Genomic DNA, 20,657 nt, shown 5'->3' with positions numbered 1-20,657 from the left:
TTTATATTATTCGCACTCACTATTCGCTACCTGTACAAAAAGAAATATTATGTTGAAAAATTCAAATGTACAGTCAGCAGCAATATTAAGTGGACACCCTTAAAAATCGCATAACTTTTTAGAAATTGGTCTAAAGGACTTGAATTTTTTTAAGATGTTAGACCAGCTAGTTCGCTAGAGAATAAGTAAAAAATTTATTAAGATTGCAATTGGTAGGAATCATTCAAAATTTTAAAAATGAAGTTTTGTCAACTTTTTTATCTGAGTCTGTAACGAATATTTAAAAAATGCATTTTATAGATTTCGGTAATTTATATACGTATGAAAAATCTTAACGAAATCGGTGAACATTGCAATGAGCTACAAACGTTTAAAGATGATCACGTAAGGGCGAAATGCCCTGGCAAGGCTGAAAATCTGCGACTTTCACCCTTAAGCTCTCATCTTTAAACGTATGTAGCTCATTGCAATGTTGACCGATTTCGATGAAATTTTCAGTGTGCATATAAGTTACCGAAATCTATAAAATGCATTTTTTAAATTATCGTTACAGGCCCAGATAAAAAAGTTGACAAAACATAATTTTTAAAATTTTGAATGATTCCTACCAATTGCAATCTTAATAAATTTTTGTTTACTTATTCTCTAGCGAACTAGCTGGTCTAACATCTTAAAAAAATTCAAGTCCTTTGGACCAACTTTTAGAAAGTTATGCGATTTTTAAAATGTCCACTTAATATTGCCGCTGACTGTACTCAGCTCAAACAAAACTTTATTAATCAAAATAAAGACCATTGCAATCAATGCACTTTTGCCAACGAGGAACAAGTTTTGTTATTCCGGTTGAATAAAATTTTGGAGTCCTGGAGGCGACAAACTCGTTGAATGCCGTTTCAGCATCTTGTTGACAAGTTGTCGAGGTGCTTAAAAATGTGGTAATCGGCGGGCGAGAGATCTGGTGAGTATGGTGGATGAGATAGAGTTCCGTAGCCTAATTCGTTCAACTTTTGAAGGGTCGGTCGGGCGACGTGTGGCCGGGCGTTGTCGTGGAAAAGGATAGGACCATTTTTATTGACCAGTGCTGGACGCAAACGTTGAAGTTTTTCGTGCATTTCGTCGATTTGGTGGCAGTACTTTTCAGCTGTAATGGTTTCACCAGGATTTAAGAAGCTGTGATGAATCAAACCGGCCACAGACCATCAAACTGTCACCATGCTCTTCTTTTGGTGAAACTGTGGCTTTGGGAAGTGTTGCGGAGCTTCGTCGTGGTCTAGCCACTGAGCTGATCGTCGCCGATTGTCATAAAGAATCAATTTTCCATCACACGTTATAATTTGTCCGAGATTACCACTTTTCCAAGCACCTCGACAACTTCTTGCATGAAAAATGCTTCAAATCCCAGAGAGATTCAACGAGTTTGTCGCCTCCAAGACTCCAGAATTTTATTCAACCGGAACAACAAAACTTGTTTTGTGTTGGCGAAAGTGCAATGGTCTTTATTTCGATTAATAAAATTTTGTTTGAGCTGAGATATGTACATTTGAATTTAATAGTTAAAAACCGCAAGAACTTTCTTTCTAACCTATTTAATATATTTTTACTGTAAATCAATGATTCCCAAAGTGGTCTATATCGACCCCTAGGGGTCGACTCTGAACTGCAAGGGGTCCATGTCAGCGAAAACAAAAATTAGGGGTGCATGAAATGTAAATGGGGGTCCACGAGTGTTCCGTAGCGAAAGAATGAAACACGTGGAGTCTTCGTCGACAAGGTTTATGACACGGACGTGACGGGAAGGCTATTTTTGAGATAAAGGCATATTCTACATTTGGCGACCATTTGGCATGCAACGTTCGTTTCCATCTTCCTCCATAGCCGCGACGTGTCATAAACCGGGAACATTCGAAGGACCATTCAGAACCTAGCGCACAACGGTAACCGTAATTACCTAGGGTTGGCCTGCAGGAATTCGCAGTACTTGAAACTTGTAACAACTTGCTGTTCCGTCGCAAGAACCGTATTCCTCCAAAAATGACGAAAACTTTCATCGATTGCTCCTTCACACTGGAGTACGCTGGCTGTCAAAAGGCTTATGTTTGACAAGATTCCTTTCACTTTTTGAGAGTTTTAGAGTTTTTGGATGATAAAGATCCAATTTTAAAAGAAAATTTAATCAAGTGGAAACCAGACGTTGCTTATTTAACGGACTTGTTCACTAAATTTAATGAAGTTAACTTGCAGTTACAAGGTGACTGTCTAAATTTGATAAAAACAAAGTCCGTTGTTTCAGCTTTTCTTGTCAAAATTAAACTAATGAAGCAAAATATTGGATGGCGCGAATTTTCCTAGTTTTCCAATTTGTCACAGACAAACTGCCACGATGATGATGTTTCAACCTACGTTCAACATTTAAATATGCTTCACACAGCCTTTGAAACTAGGTTCGAGGATATTTTGACTATGGAAATACCACAATGGATTAATTATCGATCCATACAGTGACACTGACGAAACGGATGTCATATTACAAGAAGAACTGATCATAATAAGCACTAACGAAGAACTTAAGGTACAGTTCAGAAAGGGATATCAGCAATTTTGGTTTCAGAGAGACATACAGTAGGTGTACTCCGGTGTACAAAGTATTCGTACACCTTTTAAAAACTAATAACTTTCTTATAATTGTACAAAACGACCTGATTTTGTATAATCAATTAGAAGATTTGATTTACGAAATGATATGCAAAAGAGATTTTCCAAAAATTATAATTTACAAGGTTAAATGCAAAATTAAAAAAGGCATACATTTTAAAACTTTTTTGTTTGTGTCCTTATAATGAAAATGTAAAATATATGTTTTGTAGATCTATGTTAGTTATACACATGCTGAAAATTTCATTGGAATCGATTAGCATACACACGAGCTACAAGCGGTACATAGTTTTACACAACTTTTGATCAGCTTCTGCTTAAACTTAAAATCCACAGAATCGTACATCTTTCTATGCGTGTCGTTTTTTCCTGCGTCAACTGATTTCGATGAAATTTTTAGTATGTGTATAACTAACATAGATCTACAAAACATATATTTTAAATTTTCATTGAGGGCCCAAATATAAAAGTTTTAAAAAATGCCTTTTTTAATTTTGCATTTAACCTCGTAAATTATAATTTTTGGAAAATCTTTTTTACATATCATTTCGTAAACCAATGTTTCTAATTGATTATAAAAAATCAGGTCGTTTGGTACCAAAGAGGATTAGACTCTAATCCTCTTTGGTTTGGTACAATCATAAGAAAGTTATGTATTAGTTTTTGAAAGGTGTACAAATACTTTGTAAATAAATACACCCTATTACTTATCCTTCGTTATGGACTATCGCGAGAAAGTTTTTGATAGCTTTTCCATTTTCATACCTCGTGTAAAGGGGTTCCAGCGCGGTTACTAATCTTCTTACAAAAAAAGAAACAGATTAAATAGAAATCACCGACCGAGGAGATTTAAGGTTAAACCTATAACTACATATTTAAGTTGAAGAGAAATGGCTGGAAATGGCTCATGTGGCACACTCACACACCGCTAGACACTGTATACGTACACGAGATTGCAAGAGTCCGGCTCTAGATGGTATCCGTCTCGCTAATGCACATTTGGGGCCCCTACGTAGTCACAATCGCTAGATAAAAGATCAATCTAGCGCGCGAGCTCGTAAAAGTGGCCTACTTTTGCGTTTTCGAGGCGTAATTTGCATTATTCGGCAGCATGTAGCGGAGCCGCGAAAAGTATTGGACGGCGCGATAGTGCTGCCACTGTCAAAAAACTTATAGAAACGGTGGGAATCTCACGCGCTAGCGGGGACACATACAATGTCAATGCAACAAACGTATTTAAACCGACCGTTCGTCTAGAGCCGAAGCACCGACGTCGGTGGCCGAAGCATACACTCAGAAGGGACGGTCCTCTGAAACTACACCTCCGGCATTTTTCCGCTACGAGCGCTGAAGTCTGGTTCTTAATTGGGAACCTCTGCTGTAAATCGTACATAACCTAATCAAGTGAAATAAATATATATTTATATCACATAAATAGTCAAATTGTCACTCGTCGTATGTCGTATTATTGTCACATATTCGTTGTATATTCGGAAGTATCTGTATAGACTTACTAACATCATTTCCGTTGGTAACTGTCAGAATAATAATATCGAACTAAGTACGCAAACACGAAGACGAACGACGAACATAAATAAGCGGGATATTAGAATCTATTTATACAAAGCACAATACAATATAACCTTAAAGTCCAAGTTATGGTTTTCGTTGATGCAACGAATTTGATCAGAAATAATGGATAAAATGTTTATGAATACCATACAAATAAGTCGGCGTTTAGCCCGTAAATCTCTCGTAACGTGTCAACACCAAAAGTAAGTACATACTAGATGTGAAAATATTTATAGTATATGACATTTCATACTAACATTTTCACATTGCAGAATCTTGAAAAAATCTGAACTGCACATGCATACCTGTAACAATTCTCGTATTTTACAACCATGCTTTTTATCAGTTGCAACACGATTTCAAGTGAATGACATGCAAAGACGTAAGATGTTTATTCAAACGCAAGACACTCCAAATCCTAATAGTTTAAAGTTTCTACCTGGAGTTAAAGTGCTCGAACCGAGTCAAACTAAAGACTTCCCTAATGCCTCCGATGCATATTGTTCACCACTGGCAAAAATGTTATTTCGCGTAGAAGGTGTAAAATCGGTTTTCTTTGGCCCTGATTTCGTTACAATTACAAAAGCAGATGAGGATGTCGAATGGAAATTATTAAAACCAGAAGTATTTGCTGTTATCATGGATTTCTTTGCATCTGGTTTGCCTGTGTTGAATGAAGATCAACCTGCTGCAGATACTCGTAATTTCTTTTAGGCGTTTATTTTTGCAATGGATACATAATTGTTTGCTCGATTATATGTTCAACAATGTTATATTTATAGAAATTGCCGAGGATGATGACGAAATAGTGCAAATGATAAAAGAATTGTTAGACAATCGAATACGGCCAACAGTTCAAGAAGATGGTGGTGATATTGTATTCGTGGTTTGTATTTCATAATTGTCTGCAACCGAATAATTTTCAATATTGCTAAACAATGCTTCCAATACTAGGGGTTCGAAGAAGGAATAGTAAAATTGAAGATGCAAGGTTCTTGTACAAGCTGTCCAAGTTCCGTGGTCACTTTAAGAAACGGCGTTCAAAATATGATGCAATTCTATATACCAGAAGTTCTTGGAGTAATCCAGGTGGAAGATGAAACCGATAAAATTGCAAAGAAAGAATTTTTAAAGTTCGAAGAAAAACTTGAATCATCCGGACAGAAGAAAGAAAAATAGAATAGAGGTTTTATGATAGTTCGGTAATTATCTATGTACCAAGTTTTATGTAAATAAAAACACTAGATGTATAGGTTTCAATATCTTTTTCCTTTTTTATTCTTTTATTTTTGTATAAACTCGTTAACGGCTAGATACGGAAACTTGCCATACACGTATAGTATTGTCGGAATATCCGGCAAATAATGTTTGTCCATCAGTAGACCACGCTAAAGAGAGACAATGGGGTGGTTCCGCTTTGGTTGTTGTAGACACAACCTCTGGTTTCAGTTCTTCGACCATTTCTTTGGTTTCTAAATCCCATATCTTGATCCAAGGTCCAAATGCAGCGCAAAGCCAATAACGATTCGGGCTGAAGCACAGAGCTGTTATAATGTCATTATGGTCTAACGTGTGCAGATGTTTTCCATCATTTAGATCCCATAACATAGCTTTGCAATCCTACAATTTTTAACGAAAAATTTCATTAACAAGCGCAGATCATAATTTATTATAACAAAAGATACAATGTTCTTTTTTAATATATACCTTTCCACCGGAAGCACAAAGCGAACCATCAGGGGAAACGGTAACCGTATTAAGATATCCAGTGTGTCCACTGTGATTAATCTTCAACCTGCAGTTTGTTAAGTTCCAAACCTGAAAAGCATATTATAACTTGAAATACGAACGACTATATTAACTTAAAAAAATCGTACCAGACTAATTACATCAGTCCCATATCCGCAAACACTCATGAATATATCATGTTTGATAAAAATATACATCATGTTGTATGTTTATTAAGTAAACGGACATTTTATATATATATATATACATATATATATATATATAGTTGAACTTGCCTTGACAAGTTTATCCCAACCAGCGGAAACGATAATGGGATTTGAATGATTCGGGGAGAACCGTACGCAACTGACCCAATCTGTGTGACCATCATCCTGAATAGTGTACTTACACTCTGCCAAAGTGTTCCATAATTTAATGGTCTTGTCTCGCGAGCCAGAAACAATTTGACGATTGTCCACAGAGAAAGCAACGCTTAAAACATCCTGTTAACACATGTTCGATTACTCGATTTAATTAGATCGTCTAAAACAGTGTACCCGTGGACGTATCAAACATGATCAATACTTACAATACCACAGGCTTACATCACCCACCTCTTCTACTTTTAAATATAAAAAAAAATATATAAAAAAAAGCTTCAGTATAGTTTTCCATCACTCACGTAGTTTTATCTTCTGCCAGTGGCATTAAAAAAAAAAGTAAAAAAAAAAGCTTCCGTTTATATCATGACGAATGACGACTGTAGACCAGTAAAATGTCACACCTTGGTATGGTCTTCGAACCTTCGTGTAGTACGGCCTGCAGCCAAATCCCAAAGACGTAGCGTTTTGTCCCATGAACCAGACAGAGCGTAATTACCATCAGAAGATAGTACTACGTCACTGATAAAATGAGAGTGACCGTACAAACGTTTCTGTGGTATACCATAGTTGGCTTCGTCACGTGTTAATTTCCATACAATTAAAGTTTTATCTATGAACGAAATTAGAAAAATCATTAAGTTAAGTGTCGTTATACGCTAGTCATGGTAAATACATACTTAAATATGAAAGTACAAAATAGAAGAACACAAAGAAATCAGTGTAAACTCGTTTACACATTAATTTATATTATTTAGAAGAAATATGTATCAGGATTAAATATTTCTGCATGCTATACAATTAATATCATAGTATTAATATGCAAACAGTGCGTAATCAGTAAAATAATTAGCATAAAACAAGACTATATGTTACTGAACTTACCACGTGAAGACGACAATATCATATCCGGATATTTCGGATTTGTTGCAATTTGAGTAACCCAGCCATTATGTCCACGAAGCGTACCCCTTAGTTGAAGAGTTTCAGTCATCTTAGAAATATTTTTGGATATTCTATGTTGCAGATTACAACGGATTCCAACAACCGGCCTACACTCAACAACGTATTAGACGAAAAGACTCACTTTACCCCTCCCTGTAAACGTGTGCGCGGCCATTGATCACATAACTCTAGATCACGGTGCATTATACAGGTGTGCCGACATAGCATCTCAAACTGAGGCAGATGAGTCGTAATTCTCTGGCCGCCGCCAGACGGCGCATGGTTCCAGATACCGTACGTGTGCGAATGAGTGTGATTGTGTGTATTCAGCAGCGCAATCTCATTCGCACATGTACAGTACTTGGGACCATGCGCCGTCTGGCGGCGGCCAGAGAATTACGACTCATCTGCCTCAGTTTGAGAGGCCTTCGATGGCGCACAAGACGATGGCGCACAGCTCTTTGGCGCACAGCGGGATTGCACACCACAGAATATGAATGGTGCACATGTAGAATTGGACACAAAATGGATTGCGCACAGAACGAGAATTCAGCTGTTGTTCACCATCATGAGTTGTGCTGGGTGATTAGTTTATGGTTATATTTCCTAGTTATATTTTCTATATATGCATAATATGTCTATAATTATAGTATCAGAATTTTTCAGTGATGTTAGTTTTACAGGTTATTGTGTAAGATGTTATAAATTATAATATTATAAATTATAAAAGATATATACGGATAACTCCCTAAAAAAACTATGAGCGAAACAAATATTAAATTTTCAAATTTGGATATATTTTATGTGTTGCAGAAATGATTTTTGACGCTACCTGTCATTATTGAAAAACTTGTAAGTACACAAGGTGTATTATCTAATTTATTTTAGAAATCCTTAAGTGATTTAATGTTATTTACAACATTAAAAGTAAATAATGCTTTCTTGTTTCACGTATTACTTACCATTTTACTAATTTTTGGTTTTGGAACGAGTCCTGTGTATTTGTAATATATTTTAATATAATTATATTGTTATCTCTCCAACTATATTTATATACATAATATAATAATTACGTACATTAATTCTCTTGGAAAATTGTTTTAGGTCATCGTGTCGTCACTAAGATATGCTGTGACTTTTCTTCCGCCAAAAATGCTGGTCCGGTTTAGTCCAGGACGTATTAGCACATTTACTTAATACAATCTATTGTTCTTTCAATGCATTTCAATAACATTTTAATAGTATAGCATCTAAATTTTTACAAAATCATATACATACAGAGTTCTCCGAAAATTTGTTTTACATAGTTCTTTTCAAAAGTTTTATACCTTATTTATTAGTTAATAATGCCACGGCGTTGTTGTGTCCCCAATTGTAAGGGAAATTATGATACTACTCTTAAAGAAAATAATTATATTTCTATATTTAAATTCCCCAAAGATGAGCAATTGCGGAAAAAATGGATGGCTGCTATTCCCCGTAAAAATTGGACACCGACAAAATATTCTGCAGTTTGTAGTCTGCATTTTGCAGAAACTGATATCCAAAGGTATCAGAATATTCCATCTCCTAACGGTGTACTGGAGAATGTTTTGTTCAGATGTCCAAGACTTATGGAAAATGCAATACCTTCCATTTTTTCCAATACGCCATCAAAACGTGTGCTACCACAAAGAAAAGATCCTATAGAGCGCAGGGAAAGAATAATTGAAAACCATGAAAATTTAGTTAGAGAGTTTATTGATTCTGATCTAATTAGTGGTTTCTTAAATTTGATAAACAATTATAAAGAAAAGCTTGTAATTTCGAACCATTGGAGTATCAAAATAATGATACGTATCATATGATGAAGCAATTCATGCCGAAAAAAAGATTAGATTAAAACGTATGTTTTCAAAATCGGCAAGTTCGTTTTCTTTTGCTGATATAAAAAATAAATTCCAAATTTGCAACGACGACGACGATGGTAACGATCTTCGTGATGCTCCTGTTGATGTCGGCGGTTTTTCAGAAATTTTTGACACTGATTATTTATCCACTTGTATTGTTGATGATTCCATTAAGATTTATATATCCGGTTATGGGTCCCATTCTGTTGCAAAAAAATTAAATTGTGATATATGCAAATTATTAATTGTGGAGAACAACTGTAAATAATGTATATTTTGATCATTTACAAAGGGGTGGTCTTTTGACTCCTACAGAAGATAAATGTTTTTACTCACATGTGTGCAATAATGGAGGCCATAATAAATGTTCCTAATTTGGAATCAGATTTTCTAATATCTGAAAATCATAAACATATTTTATGTAAATTAACATATATTAGTATACAATCAGATATATACCATTTAGCATTTTTAGATAGATGCATTTGTGGTAAAGATTATCACAGTATTTTGTTTAGATTATTATCAATTTTTTCAAATATTTTACTAAATGATTACGTTAAAACTATAAATAATAGTCAATTAGAAATGAATGCACATACCATTTCTAAACATCGTAAAATAAAAACTTTCACACACAATAGAACATAAATTTTCAATTATTTTTTTTTAATTCAACTTTTTTTAAAGCATTAATTTTGATATATTTAACTTATTCTTTCTAATATGTGTTAGTTAATGCATCAACAGAGTTTTTTATTTGTCTTAGTTTATTTATTTTCTTTTTATATTTTTTTAATTATTAATAAGAATTTTTATTAATGTTAGTGTATACACACAGTAATACCCCTAGCGTGGTGAGGAAATTTACAACAATTATAAAATTATCCTTTATAAGACGATATTATAATAAATATAATATATTACCTGCACAACTTTTCTCTTCAGTAACGGTTTACCCAACCTTTTTGACGTATACACGCAGTCACTTAACCTCTTCGACTTCGTCACAATAATTTCGTCTATTTCGGGCTTCTATTGACTTATATATTCCTTCATTCATTTTCAAATGTTGCATTTTAGTTCAAAGATGATTTCCCATTGCTTCATGCTTCTATTTTCTTAAAACCACTGGAAATATTTCATATATTATGTATCACAACACCAAACTATTCCGAGAGTCCACAAAATGTATACCGCATTTATAAATACTAATATGCTTTAATATCACTTCTACTTACCATAGTTAGAATATTTACACATTGTTTAAACATAATCAATAACGAACTATGTATTTTAATTATAATCCCAAGCACAAGACTCCCAGTATTGAAAATCGAACTCCCGATCTGTAAACAAAGCGGTGTTGCCACGTTGTTCAGCACGGCTAGTACAGGCTAGTACTCACTAGTACTAGAGTAGGCTGTGACAGTGATGCCAGAGCTGTGGTACTGTGGTACTAATACTAAACCATACCCCCACCATAGCCTACTATTGCCCCTCCGTCGTGTTCCAACGCGCCCGCGCGCTACACTCACCAGCGTATCACTCTACTGTATCCGTAGAGGTACGCTGGTGAGTGTAGCGCGCGGGCGAGTTGGAAAACAACGTAGGGGCAATAGTAGGCTATGGTGGGGGTATGGTTTAGTGGTTTAGTACCAGTGATGCCGAAATCGTGGTACTGTGGTACTAAGCCGTGGTACGAGACCCCCCCACTATGACCTACCGTTGCCCCTACTGGCCTTCTCCAACTCGCTCGCGCGCTACACTCACCAACGTACCTCTCATATCCTAGGAGAGGTACGTTGGTGAGTGTAGCGCGCGAGCGAGTTGGAGAAGGCCAGTAGGGGCAACGGTAGGTCATAGTGGGGGGGTCTCGTACCACGGCTTAGTACCACAGTACCACGATATCGGCATCACTGCTGGCCACAGCCAAGCCAACCAGTGATGCCGAAATCGTGGTACTGTGGTACTAAGCCGTGGTACGAGACCCCCCCACTATGACCTACCGTTGCCCCTACTGGCCTTCTCCAACTCGCTCGCGCGCTACACTCGCCAACGTACCTCTCCGAGGATATGAGAGGTACGTTGGTGAGTGTAGCGCGCGAGCGAGTTGGAGAAGGCCAGTAGGGGCAACGGTAGGTCATAGTGGGGGGGTCTCGTACCACGGCTTAGTACCACAGTACCACGATTTCGGCATCACTGAAGCCAACCACAGCTCTGGCATCACTGGGCTGTGACACTGCGTGACAGTCGAGGTTAGGTATGCGTATTTATAAATGAAAACTTATTTCTTTAAAGAAAATATAAATGAACACAAATCATTTTATCTATAGTAATTAATATATTAAGTCTCCTGAACACGGATTTTATAGACAATAGAGTTCTGCGACATAAACAAGAAGGAAAATGAGGCAACAAATAGTTGACATGAAGATGAATTCCCAGGCAATTGGAGAAGCTGACGAATGTCTTTTCGAATATTTACACACGGAAATGGTTAATTATGTTTTGACTAAAACATGTAACAAAAAGGTAATATAACGAGATTATTAAGTTTAAGTTCGCAATAACTTTAGAAGATCAATTTGGTAAAGCAAATAATTTTTTCATATTTACAATGTTTAAAATATAAAGGAAAAGGAAGAAGAACTCAGTCGACTAGAGTGGATGGGATTCAGTGTCGGCTATAGAATCATTGAACGATTAACATGGGAATGGAGTCGATTCAAGGACGAGTTGGATATGATTAAATTCATTTGTACTGATTTTTGGACCAGTCTTTACCACAAACAAATTGATAATTTAAGAACTAATCACCACGGTGTGTACATATTACAAGATAATTCATTTCGATTGTTGGATAAAGTAGGTACCAATAGCAATAAGCAATATCTTCAAGAAAGTCCCCGTTTATTAGCATTTACTTGTGGACTTTTACGGGGGAGTTTAGCAAACCTTGGAATAATTAGTACTGTTAACGCTGAAATCTCTACGCTACCAAGTTGCAAATTTCATGTACAAGTACAACAAATGTAATAATTGTCATGATTATTTTTCCAATGTGACTACAAATACAGATAGATGAAAATTCGTTGTCCTTCCTGCAAAGGAGACTCGAAATATTTACATACATTTGATCGTTTTCATAGATTAATTTATAAGAACATAAAATAAGTTTATTTCTGCTGTTACGAGTCTTATTATATTAAAAGAAAAGGAAAAATTGTTATTATCTGTGTTTTATTTAATCCTGTAAGTTGCAATAAATGCATACAATTGCCAGAATAGTTATTGTTTGTAAAATTTATAAAGCTGATCAATAAAAATTGGAATAAACGTATAATAAAGTTATTGTATTCATGAGGTTCTGTGATTAAATTTTACATAATATATGAAAAATAATTGATGCTTTTCATTCAAGTTTTATAAATTGCGTAATATAGTATAAAACTGAAACAATCGAATGTAATTTGAAGTCTATGAAAAGTTCATAAAAATCAGAATTACATATAAAATATTGCACTATCTTAACACAGCTCTTTTACTTGACGTCGAAAGCTGAATATATTACACAGTTGACATTTATAAAAGATAGAACACTCATGAGCAAACACGTTATTCGATTCCTATGCTTGTCGAATTATTAAACTTGATTTTTTCGGAAACTGTTTCGTATGAAAACACATTATAATCTAATGTGATATATATATATATATATATATATATATATATATATATATATATATATATAATGTTGCTAAATGAAGGCGAAATTCATTATGCGTCTAGTTTTTATGTAATCCAGTTCTATAGTTCTGACGATTACTCGAATTGCTAACATACTGCAATGGAATTTGTGCGCATAGTGATCTGAAGCAGTAGCACGTCTGATCACAGAATACAAACTGCGCAATCGTGTGATAAGTACTCGGACGAATAGTTACTAAAGAATTATATAAAACAAGACCAAACTATTAAAAATTCTAGATACCTATAAAAAATAATAGTGTAGTAACATCTCCGTAACTGTCGTATCGTCTGGTCTGCTGAGCGAAAGTTCTAGTAAGAGAGTGTCTTTGTAGAGTGTCGAACGTAGAGAAGGATTGCGATTGAAAAAGAAAGAGGGACCAAGGTTTGACGCTTCGACTCTCTGCCTTTTCTTTCTTTTCCTTTTCCGTCCTCTTTCATGCCTGAAACTTGGATCACTTATTATACGAGCAATTATAATCGTAATTCTGTCCGGTGTCATTTTAATCCCAACAAAAACATTCTGTAAACAGGAGCCAAGTTCTTATGGCCGTAAAAAGTTGTGAGATCAAACAAAATACGGCCAAGTTCGTTAGCTTAGAAATACCTCTTACAATACTGAAAAAAGTGTTTGTAAAAATTAGTTTAAAAGAACGCTATTTAATTTTCAAAGAGTGACATGGAGGGCTAAATTATTCAAACTTGACCGTTACTTTTCAAACCAATGGCCATAAAAAGTGTTAGATAGCGGCCAAGTTTGAATAATTTAGCCCTCCATGTAACTCTTTAAAAATTAAATAGCGTTCTTTTAAACTAATTTTTACAAACGCTTTTTTCAGTATTGCAAGAGGTATTTCTAAGCTAACGAACTTGGCCGTATTTTGTTTAATCTCACAACTTTTTACGGCCATAAGAACTTGGCTCCTGTTTACACAATGTTTTTGTTGAAATTTTATCAATTTTTGTTGAAATTTGTATCTACACCCAATAAGCAAGAAGTTTCACTTCTGTCGCGCGTGGTTTTTCACGCGTATGTTTTTTTTTCTTTTTGAAAAAATCAAAAGACTACATAACATTATGTGGTTGGGCATACTCTATATGCTTTTGGGTTAAGCCTTTTGAAAATTTCGTTATTTTTGAGGTAGGACGCACCGTTCCCGAGATACAGCCATTTTTTATATGTTCTATCCTACGTACCTATTTCGCAATGTTTTTTTTTTCAATACAACCCCTTTAAGGTGTAAAATTTCAAACTTTGATAATTATTCCTTTGAGCGTTTGTTATGGTGGACCTATGTACCAAATTTCAAGCTTGTAGATCAATGGAAAGTACCCAAAAGGTTTTGATGATCTGTTAGTTAGTTAGTCAGTCAGTCAGTCAGTCAGTCAGTCAGTGAAAAATTTAGCGATTTTTCAGGTCCTATATCTCGGAACCTACTAGTGTTGGAAGATTAATGTTTTGTCAATATTGAGACATGATAGCATTTAACAAGTGTACGAAATTACATCTCTTCATCTGCCTCCAGTGCGGAGTTATAACCCTCTAAAAAACGGCTAAGTTGTTTCGTGTAAAAGGAGGTAGTGCGAGAACTTGGCAGGTGCACTACCGTGCACCTAGATTATAAAAACGAGACGAATATGATGGTAAAAGTTTCGTTTAAAAGAAATTAGAAAAGTTGCGATCTTTTGCTTCGCTTGCATTAGTGAGAGTCTCGCCGAAAATTTCGACAGTTACGGTAGAGACCTTTGCGACAGTTACGGAGATAATACTATAACGTATTGTATATCACATTTGAAATAAAGTATTTTATGACATAGAATATCAGAAAACAACCTTGATTAAATAAACGCCATTATGGTTTCTATGAATCGCTGAAGGAATATCCTTTAAAATCGCTTAACGTGTTAAAACAGTTAAATCATCATTTAGTTAATTATCAGAATTCAAAGTACCGTTACTTTTTGTGATGAAATTCAATATGTGGGACTGATTAACAATAGCAACAAAACTATTATTATGTTCCTCGTCTAAAATGACAGCGTAAACTTCTTTCTCAAGAATACGCGACAATTGTCCAAGACTTGCTGATAATTTCACTTTGACGTAATGTTTTGTCATAGGTTTCTTTACAGATTCTGTAAGTTTTATTGCGCCAGATACTAATTCTGACATAAACGTACTAAAGGTAATGACACCTTCTACATGCTTGTTGTCGTTACTGATGACTAGTTGTTGAAATTTAGTGTCCTTAAAAATATGAACAGCTTCTTGACATGTTATATTATCCTTGAACATAGGTACTTCGTCGAAAGTTAAACGCGAAACCGGTATATTCCACCACCATTTGTTTGCTTCATTTCGACAGGTAGATTCCTATAATGTATTGTAAAAATATATTATTTCAAAGTCAAATAGAATAAGTCAGAAATTAGGAATTTAGTAAGTAATGAAAGAATAACATACCAAAAATCCTCTAGCTTCCATCCAATGATTGGACACAAATTTGGTCATATAGTTTCGTATTCCATCGGGTAAAATAACAACCACGCGTGTTCCTTCAGGAAAATCTTTAGCTATTTTAAGAGCAACTGTAAGTGCAGCACCGCTACTACCACCGCACAATAAACCTTCTTGACGTATAAGCATTCTAGCAGCATTGAATGATTCGCTATCTTCAGTTTTCATCCATTTATCGATAACATTATGATCCAGAACCGTTGGTACGAAGTCATAACTAAAAATATATATACCGATTAAACAAAAACTCAAGAAGAAATCGTATTTTAGTAATAGAATGCAAATAAAATTTTTTTACCCGATTCCTTCCACTTCATAAAAGCCGACCTCGTCTTGTAATTCAGGTGACTTAGCTAAAATACTCCCTTTAGGATCTACACCGATGATTTGTATGTCTGGACACAATTCCTTTAATTTTCGTCCAACTCCAGCAATAGTACCGCCAGTACCTACTCCAGCTATCAAATAATCTATTTTTCCATCGCACTGTTCCCATATTTCCAGTGCAGTTTGATCGTAATGAGCCAATGGATTTCCAGAATTAATATACTAAACGTAAAATGTAAATAAAAAGTACAATATCAAATTATGTTATGTACAAAGCGTGACCATGAAACAGCCAGTTTAACTTTAATAATGTATTTTACTCGTAAGAATAGGAGAAGGTTGTTAAACATGAGTCTATAAAAGTTTCCTTTCCCAGATGTAAACATTATTAGTATACAATAATATGTATGGCAAGTACATTAACTCTGCGATGGTACTCTTCGGTCGCATATAATCCCAGAAAAATGTACATTGATTTTCAATATTTTACTGTATTGTAAAATAAATGTAAATATGAGATTTCTTTAGCTTGTTTTAAACATTACAATTTTATAGCTTTAAACTGTATACTTAACAAGCAGATTAGTAAATTCTTACTGCATTTTTAGAAGTTTTCTAGCGCGACACATTAGAGAATACATAACAACATGACACTGCTTCAAAAACAGAAAGTATGCATAATTCAAAACTGGATATATTTCCAGATCTAACTGTAAGTTTGTATAGCTTTTTTCTTCCTTAACCCTTTCGTTACTAGCGGTGACGATACGATTACTAGCTTGTCACGTGACCTAGCCGATTAAGATGGTCAAAACTGCCCTTAGAGCTTTTTCAATGGCTATTGAACCATTCGAAAGCTGACTAAGAAAAACCCCTCTGAGTAAAATTTCAGCCCTCTAGCTTGCCCGTAAGGGTAGTTACAGGGTAAAATAGATTTTGCGCTTTCCGGCGCGTTTTCCGGTCTCAAATGTGTTCTAAAATTCTGAAAAATATGTGACACATTCCGGATCCTCAGGCGCATTTTTGAGAATTTTTTCAGATTTTTTTGTTGCAAACTGTGGTCGTAAAAAATGAAAAACCTCCAAAAAATCGGAAAAATATTTTTTTCTCAAAAATATGAAAACATGCTATTTTACTGTTTGGTTCCCTGATAAAGTACTATAACAGGCAGTACGGTCAATTTATTTAAGATTTTTTGTTGTGGATCATCATTGTCAAAAACAATAAAAACCGAATTTTTTCGACGTGATGCATTTTTTTGACAATGATGCAGCAGAACAAAAAATCTGAAAAAATTGACGATGTCTTGTTTTTTTGTATCTCTGTCACAGCTAAAATAAGGAATTATTAAATTACATTACGTCAGTAAATTCGGTTAGATTGCGAGAAAACAAGTGCCTCCGCGATGTGCCCCTGTACCGTGGTAGCACATTTGCGAGTAAGGCCGCCACACGTTATCAAAGTTTGGTCGCCTATTTCATGATCGTTCTATATGTATATGTTTAAAAGGTAAAGAATAAGATTAGATTTTTTGAATTTACACATACATCTTACCTGATCAAGAACAATGCTATTTGGTATTTCCTTTTGTAGCTTTTGAGCAACATTAATATGACCCTCTGGACTGTCCCAACTTGCTTCTGTTGGTGTCCTAACAATTACAGCACCGAGTGCATTGAGTGTAGACACTTTCTCGTCAGACATTTTTTCTGGCATAACAATAATACATTTGTAACCTTTAACTGCAGCAGCCATTGCTAGGCCAATTCCCGTGTTACCACTTGTAGGTTCAATGATGGTATATCCTGGTTTTAATAAATTCTTCTCTTCCGCATCTTGAATCATTCTATATGCAATTCTATCTTTCACAGATCCACCAGGATTCAGAAATTCGCATTTTACAACTAAAAATTCAATCATCTAGTTATACTTGTATATATATATTAATAATAATGTTATAAAATTAATACTAACAGATATCGCAATTGATTCCGAACCATTTGGGAATATTGTTTAATTTCACCATCGGTGTTTGTCCAATAGCTGTTAGTATGTCAGGCAATATTTTATTACGATCGGGCTTCCTAAAAACAAGTTTATATTCGATCACACCAATACAACTATATTAATCACATAAAAATTAAAATATATATAATATTAAATTATGAACATATATTTACAGTCAGCGGCAATAATAAGTGGACATCCTTAAAAATCGCATAACTTTTTAGAAATTGGTCCAAAGGACTTGAATTTTTTTAAGATGTTAGACCGGCTAGTTTGCTAGAGAATAAGTAAACAAAAATTTATTAATATTGCAATTGGTAGGAATCATACAAAAATTTATAAATGATGATTTGTCAACTTTTTTATCTGGGCCTGTAACGATAATTTAAAAAATTCGTTTTATAGATTTCGGTAACTTATATGCATACTGAAAATTTCATCGAAATCGGACAACATTGCAATGAGCTACATACGTTTAAAGATGAGAGCAGAAGGGTGAAAGTCGCAGATTTTCAGCCTTGCCAGGGCATTTCGCCCTCACGTGGTCATCTTTAAACGTTTGTAGCTCATTACAATGTTGACCGATTTCGATGAAATTTTCAGTTTGCATATAAGTTACCGAAATCTATAAAACGAATTTTTTAAATTATCGTTACAGGCCCAGATAAAAAAGTTGACAAATCATCATTTATAAATTTTTGTATGATTCCTACCAATTGCAATATTAATACATTTTTGTTTACTTATTCTCTAGCAAACTATCCGGTCTAACATCTTAAAAAAATTCAAGTCCTTTGGACCAATTTCTAAAAAGTTATGCGATTTTTAAGGGTGTCCACTTATTATTGCCGCTGACTGTATATCGATCACAAAAAATTAAAACATATATAATATTAAATTATAAACATACATTTATATTTGGTTGGAAAGAAAGTTCTTGCAGTTTTTAACTATTAAATTCAAATGCACATATCTCAGCTCAAACGAAACTTTATTAATCAAAATAAAGACCATTGCGATCAATGCACTTTTGCCAACGAGAAACAAATTTTGTTATTCCGGTTGAATAAAATTCTGGAGTCCTGGAAGGTGAGAAACTCGTTGAATGCCGTTTCAGCATCTCTCTGGGAATTGAAGCATTTCTCATGCAAGAAGTTGTCGAAGTGCTTGAAAAAGTGGTAATAGGTGAGCGAGAGATCTGATGAGTATGGTGGACAAGGTAGAGTTTCGTAACACAATTTGTTCAACTTTTGAAGGGTCGGTCGATCTGTCGACCAGTGCTGGATGCAAACGTTGAAGTTTTTCGTGCATTTCATCGATTTGGTGGCAGTACTCTTTTCAGCTGTAATGGTTTCACCAGGATTCAGAAAGCTATGACGAATCAAACCGGCCACAGACCATCTAGACTGTCACCATGACCTTCTTTTGGTGAAATTATGGCTTTGGGAAGTGTTGTGGAGCTTCGTCGTGGTCTAGCCACTGAACCGATCGTCGCCGATTGTCATAAAGAATCCATTTTTTCAAGATTATCACTTTTTCAAGAACCTCGACAACTTCTTGCGTGAGAAATGCCGGAGAGATGCTTCAAATCCCAGAGAGATGCTAAAACGGCATTCAACTAGTTTGTCGCCTCCAGGACTCCAGAATTTTATTCAACCGAAATAACAAAACTTGTTTCTCATTGGCAAAAGTGCATTGATATATATATATTTAAAAAAACATATGTTACTTTCACAACATTTTTAAATCGTAATCCATCGCTCAAAATTGTCATTTAACGTTAATTGTTTTTATTAATGCCATCATTTGATTATTTATTATGATATAGATACTTTTCACTATTTTTATAGCGAACATGTATCAATACTAATACTTTTTCAAATGATTAAAACGTATTTATGTATAATTGTTTGATAATCTTACTCTGTTCTGACAATATGCGGTGTTTTTGTTGCATTTGGTTCCCATGTGCAACGACTGGACCGGTTAGGATGATACGATTCCATTGGGTCTATTGAAATACTTGCAAGAAAATTTTGCAATTACTATAAACAAACAATAAGGAAGATCTTGCTTTCTACTTTACACCGTTTTTTATTTAATGGAAACAATATGTGTTTCTGATTGCTTGTATAACCTATATATATATTATACCTTTAAGTTTCTAAAAACGACTAAAGTATTAATGAAAAGTTTAATCTCACAAATCAGTAATTCTTAAATGATAAATTATACATTCTTCAAATATTACTTCGGAATTCCTAATTTATTGTATTCAATGAATAATACACGTACAATATTGCTCGTAAATGCAAACACAGCCACGTTTTTGCACGGATTTCAAGTAATCTGTGTGTGTGTAGTAGTGTAGTGTGTGGTAAAGTCAGGTAAAGTGGTAAAAGTGTGGTGTGGAATGAACGTGAATGAACGAATGGCAGTGTTCGCATGAATCGTTTGTGTTTGTACTTTGTACCAAATAAGTTGCTTTGTACCACTATCGCAATGCAAATATCGAGTTAGATTTTAAATACCAATCGATTGCCACACAGTATTTATAAAATAAAAATGCGTGACATTTATAAATGTTTTTGTGAAAATTTTCAATTTTGTATGTATAACCGCGATTATATTCTCTAAATAAAATACATCAAGCGAGGAATTTATTAGATAAAGTAATATTCATAATTATATATATATATACCGTTTTACAACAGTTCATGTACTTCAAATTGTTCAACATTTCTGAAATTGATATTACGCGCAACTTTGTTCGTAAGATACTGCAATTTTTTCTGCGTATCAGTTAACCGTGGTTAACCGGAAAAAATACGGTTAGAACAATATGGTGGAACGTTTTTGATACACGGACTGTTTTCTATTTTGTTTTAA

General features: G+C 34.7%; 5 protein-coding genes and 1 long non-coding RNA gene across 15 annotated transcripts; 3 read left to right on the top strand and 3 right to left on the bottom strand.

Annotated features, from left to right (window-relative positions):
• The first annotated feature begins 3,887 nt into the window (after positions 1–3,887).
• LOC143207263 (NFU1 iron-sulfur cluster scaffold homolog, mitochondrial) lies at positions 3,888–5,479 on the top strand. The gene is made up of 4 exons (XM_076420497.1): positions 3,888–4,427; positions 4,497–4,924; positions 5,007–5,110; positions 5,179–5,479. Exons 1-4 carry the CDS (start codon positions 4,348–4,350, stop codon positions 5,401–5,403), a joined length of 837 nt encoding a protein of 278 aa, XP_076276612.1. The 5' UTR covers positions 3,888–4,347; the 3' UTR covers positions 5,404–5,479.
• Rack1 (Receptor of activated protein kinase C 1) lies at positions 5,473–7,434 on the bottom strand. Its single transcript, XM_076420495.1, has 5 exons — positions 7,218–7,434; positions 6,737–6,945; positions 6,249–6,455; positions 5,932–6,042; positions 5,473–5,844 (listed from the first exon to the last, which is right to left on the bottom strand). Exons 1-5 carry the CDS (start codon positions 7,324–7,326, stop codon positions 5,527–5,529), a joined length of 954 nt encoding a protein of 317 aa, XP_076276610.1. The 5' UTR covers positions 7,327–7,434; the 3' UTR covers positions 5,473–5,526.
• Positions 7,435–7,753: 319 nt separating this feature from the next.
• Positions 7,754–10,115, top strand: LOC143206977 (THAP domain-containing protein 1-like). 3 transcript variants are annotated; one of them, XM_076419919.1, is made up of 3 exons: positions 7,754–7,859; positions 8,091–8,129; positions 8,382–10,115. In XM_076419919.1, exon 3 carries the CDS (start codon positions 8,624–8,626, stop codon positions 9,122–9,124), a length of 501 nt encoding a protein of 166 aa, XP_076276034.1. In that variant the 5' UTR covers positions 7,754–7,859; positions 8,091–8,129; positions 8,382–8,623; the 3' UTR covers positions 9,125–10,115. The 3 variants fall into 3 exon arrangements, with proteins under 3 accessions (XP_076276034.1, XP_076276032.1, XP_076276033.1); XM_076419917.1 differs by having other exon boundaries at positions 7,857–7,968; XM_076419918.1 differs by lacking the exon at positions 7,754–7,859 and adding an exon at positions 7,864–7,968 and having other exon boundaries at positions 8,091–10,115.
• LOC143206979 (uncharacterized) lies at positions 8,781–10,931 on the bottom strand. Of its 5 annotated transcripts, none has more exons than XR_013008582.1 (5): positions 10,893–10,931; positions 10,408–10,515; positions 10,094–10,297; positions 9,503–9,563; positions 8,781–9,369 (listed from the first exon to the last, which is right to left on the bottom strand). It is a non-coding gene; the product is annotated as an uncharacterized LOC143206979 (long non-coding RNA). The 5 variants fall into 5 exon arrangements; XR_013008581.1 differs by lacking the exon at positions 10,893–10,931 and adding an exon at positions 10,826–10,861; XR_013008583.1 differs by lacking the exon at positions 10,893–10,931 and adding an exon at positions 10,643–10,661.
• A 297-nt stretch (positions 10,932–11,228) lies between these two features.
• Trs33 (trafficking protein particle complex subunit Trs33) lies at positions 11,229–12,398 on the top strand. 2 transcript variants are annotated; one of them, XM_076421229.1, is made up of 3 exons: positions 11,229–11,424; positions 11,542–11,701; positions 11,804–12,398. In XM_076421229.1, exons 2-3 carry the CDS (start codon positions 11,576–11,578, stop codon positions 12,203–12,205), a joined length of 528 nt encoding a protein of 175 aa, XP_076277344.1. In that variant the 5' UTR covers positions 11,229–11,424; positions 11,542–11,575; the 3' UTR covers positions 12,206–12,398. The 2 variants fall into 2 exon arrangements, with proteins under 2 accessions (XP_076277344.1, XP_076277343.1); XM_076421228.1 differs by having other exon boundaries at positions 11,229–11,429.
• A 1,660-nt stretch (positions 12,399–14,058) lies between these two features.
• Cbs (cystathionine beta-synthase) lies at positions 14,059–20,596 on the bottom strand. Of its 3 annotated transcripts, none has more exons than XM_076421208.1 (7): positions 20,470–20,596; positions 19,692–19,790; positions 17,736–17,845; positions 17,316–17,665; positions 15,733–15,983; positions 15,381–15,651; positions 14,059–15,290 (listed from the first exon to the last, which is right to left on the bottom strand). In XM_076421208.1, the coding sequence occupies exons 2-7, from the start codon at positions 19,772–19,774 to the stop codon at positions 14,847–14,849; spliced, it is 1,509 nt and encodes a 502-aa protein (XP_076277323.1). In that variant the 5' UTR covers positions 19,775–19,790; positions 20,470–20,596; the 3' UTR covers positions 14,059–14,846. The 3 variants fall into 3 exon arrangements, with proteins under 3 accessions (XP_076277323.1, XP_076277322.1, XP_076277321.1); XM_076421207.1 differs by lacking the exon at positions 20,470–20,596 and adding an exon at positions 19,923–20,236; XM_076421206.1 differs by lacking the exon at positions 20,470–20,596 and adding an exon at positions 20,064–20,235.
• Positions 20,597–20,657: the final 61 nt, after the last annotated feature.

The sequence above is a fragment of the Lasioglossum baleicum genome, chromosome 3, assembly GCF_051020765.1.
Source record: "Lasioglossum baleicum chromosome 3, iyLasBale1, whole genome shotgun sequence".
NCBI lineage: Eukaryota > Metazoa > Arthropoda > Insecta > Hymenoptera > Halictidae > Lasioglossum > Lasioglossum baleicum.
This window is presented reverse-complemented; position numbering and strand designations above follow the sequence as displayed.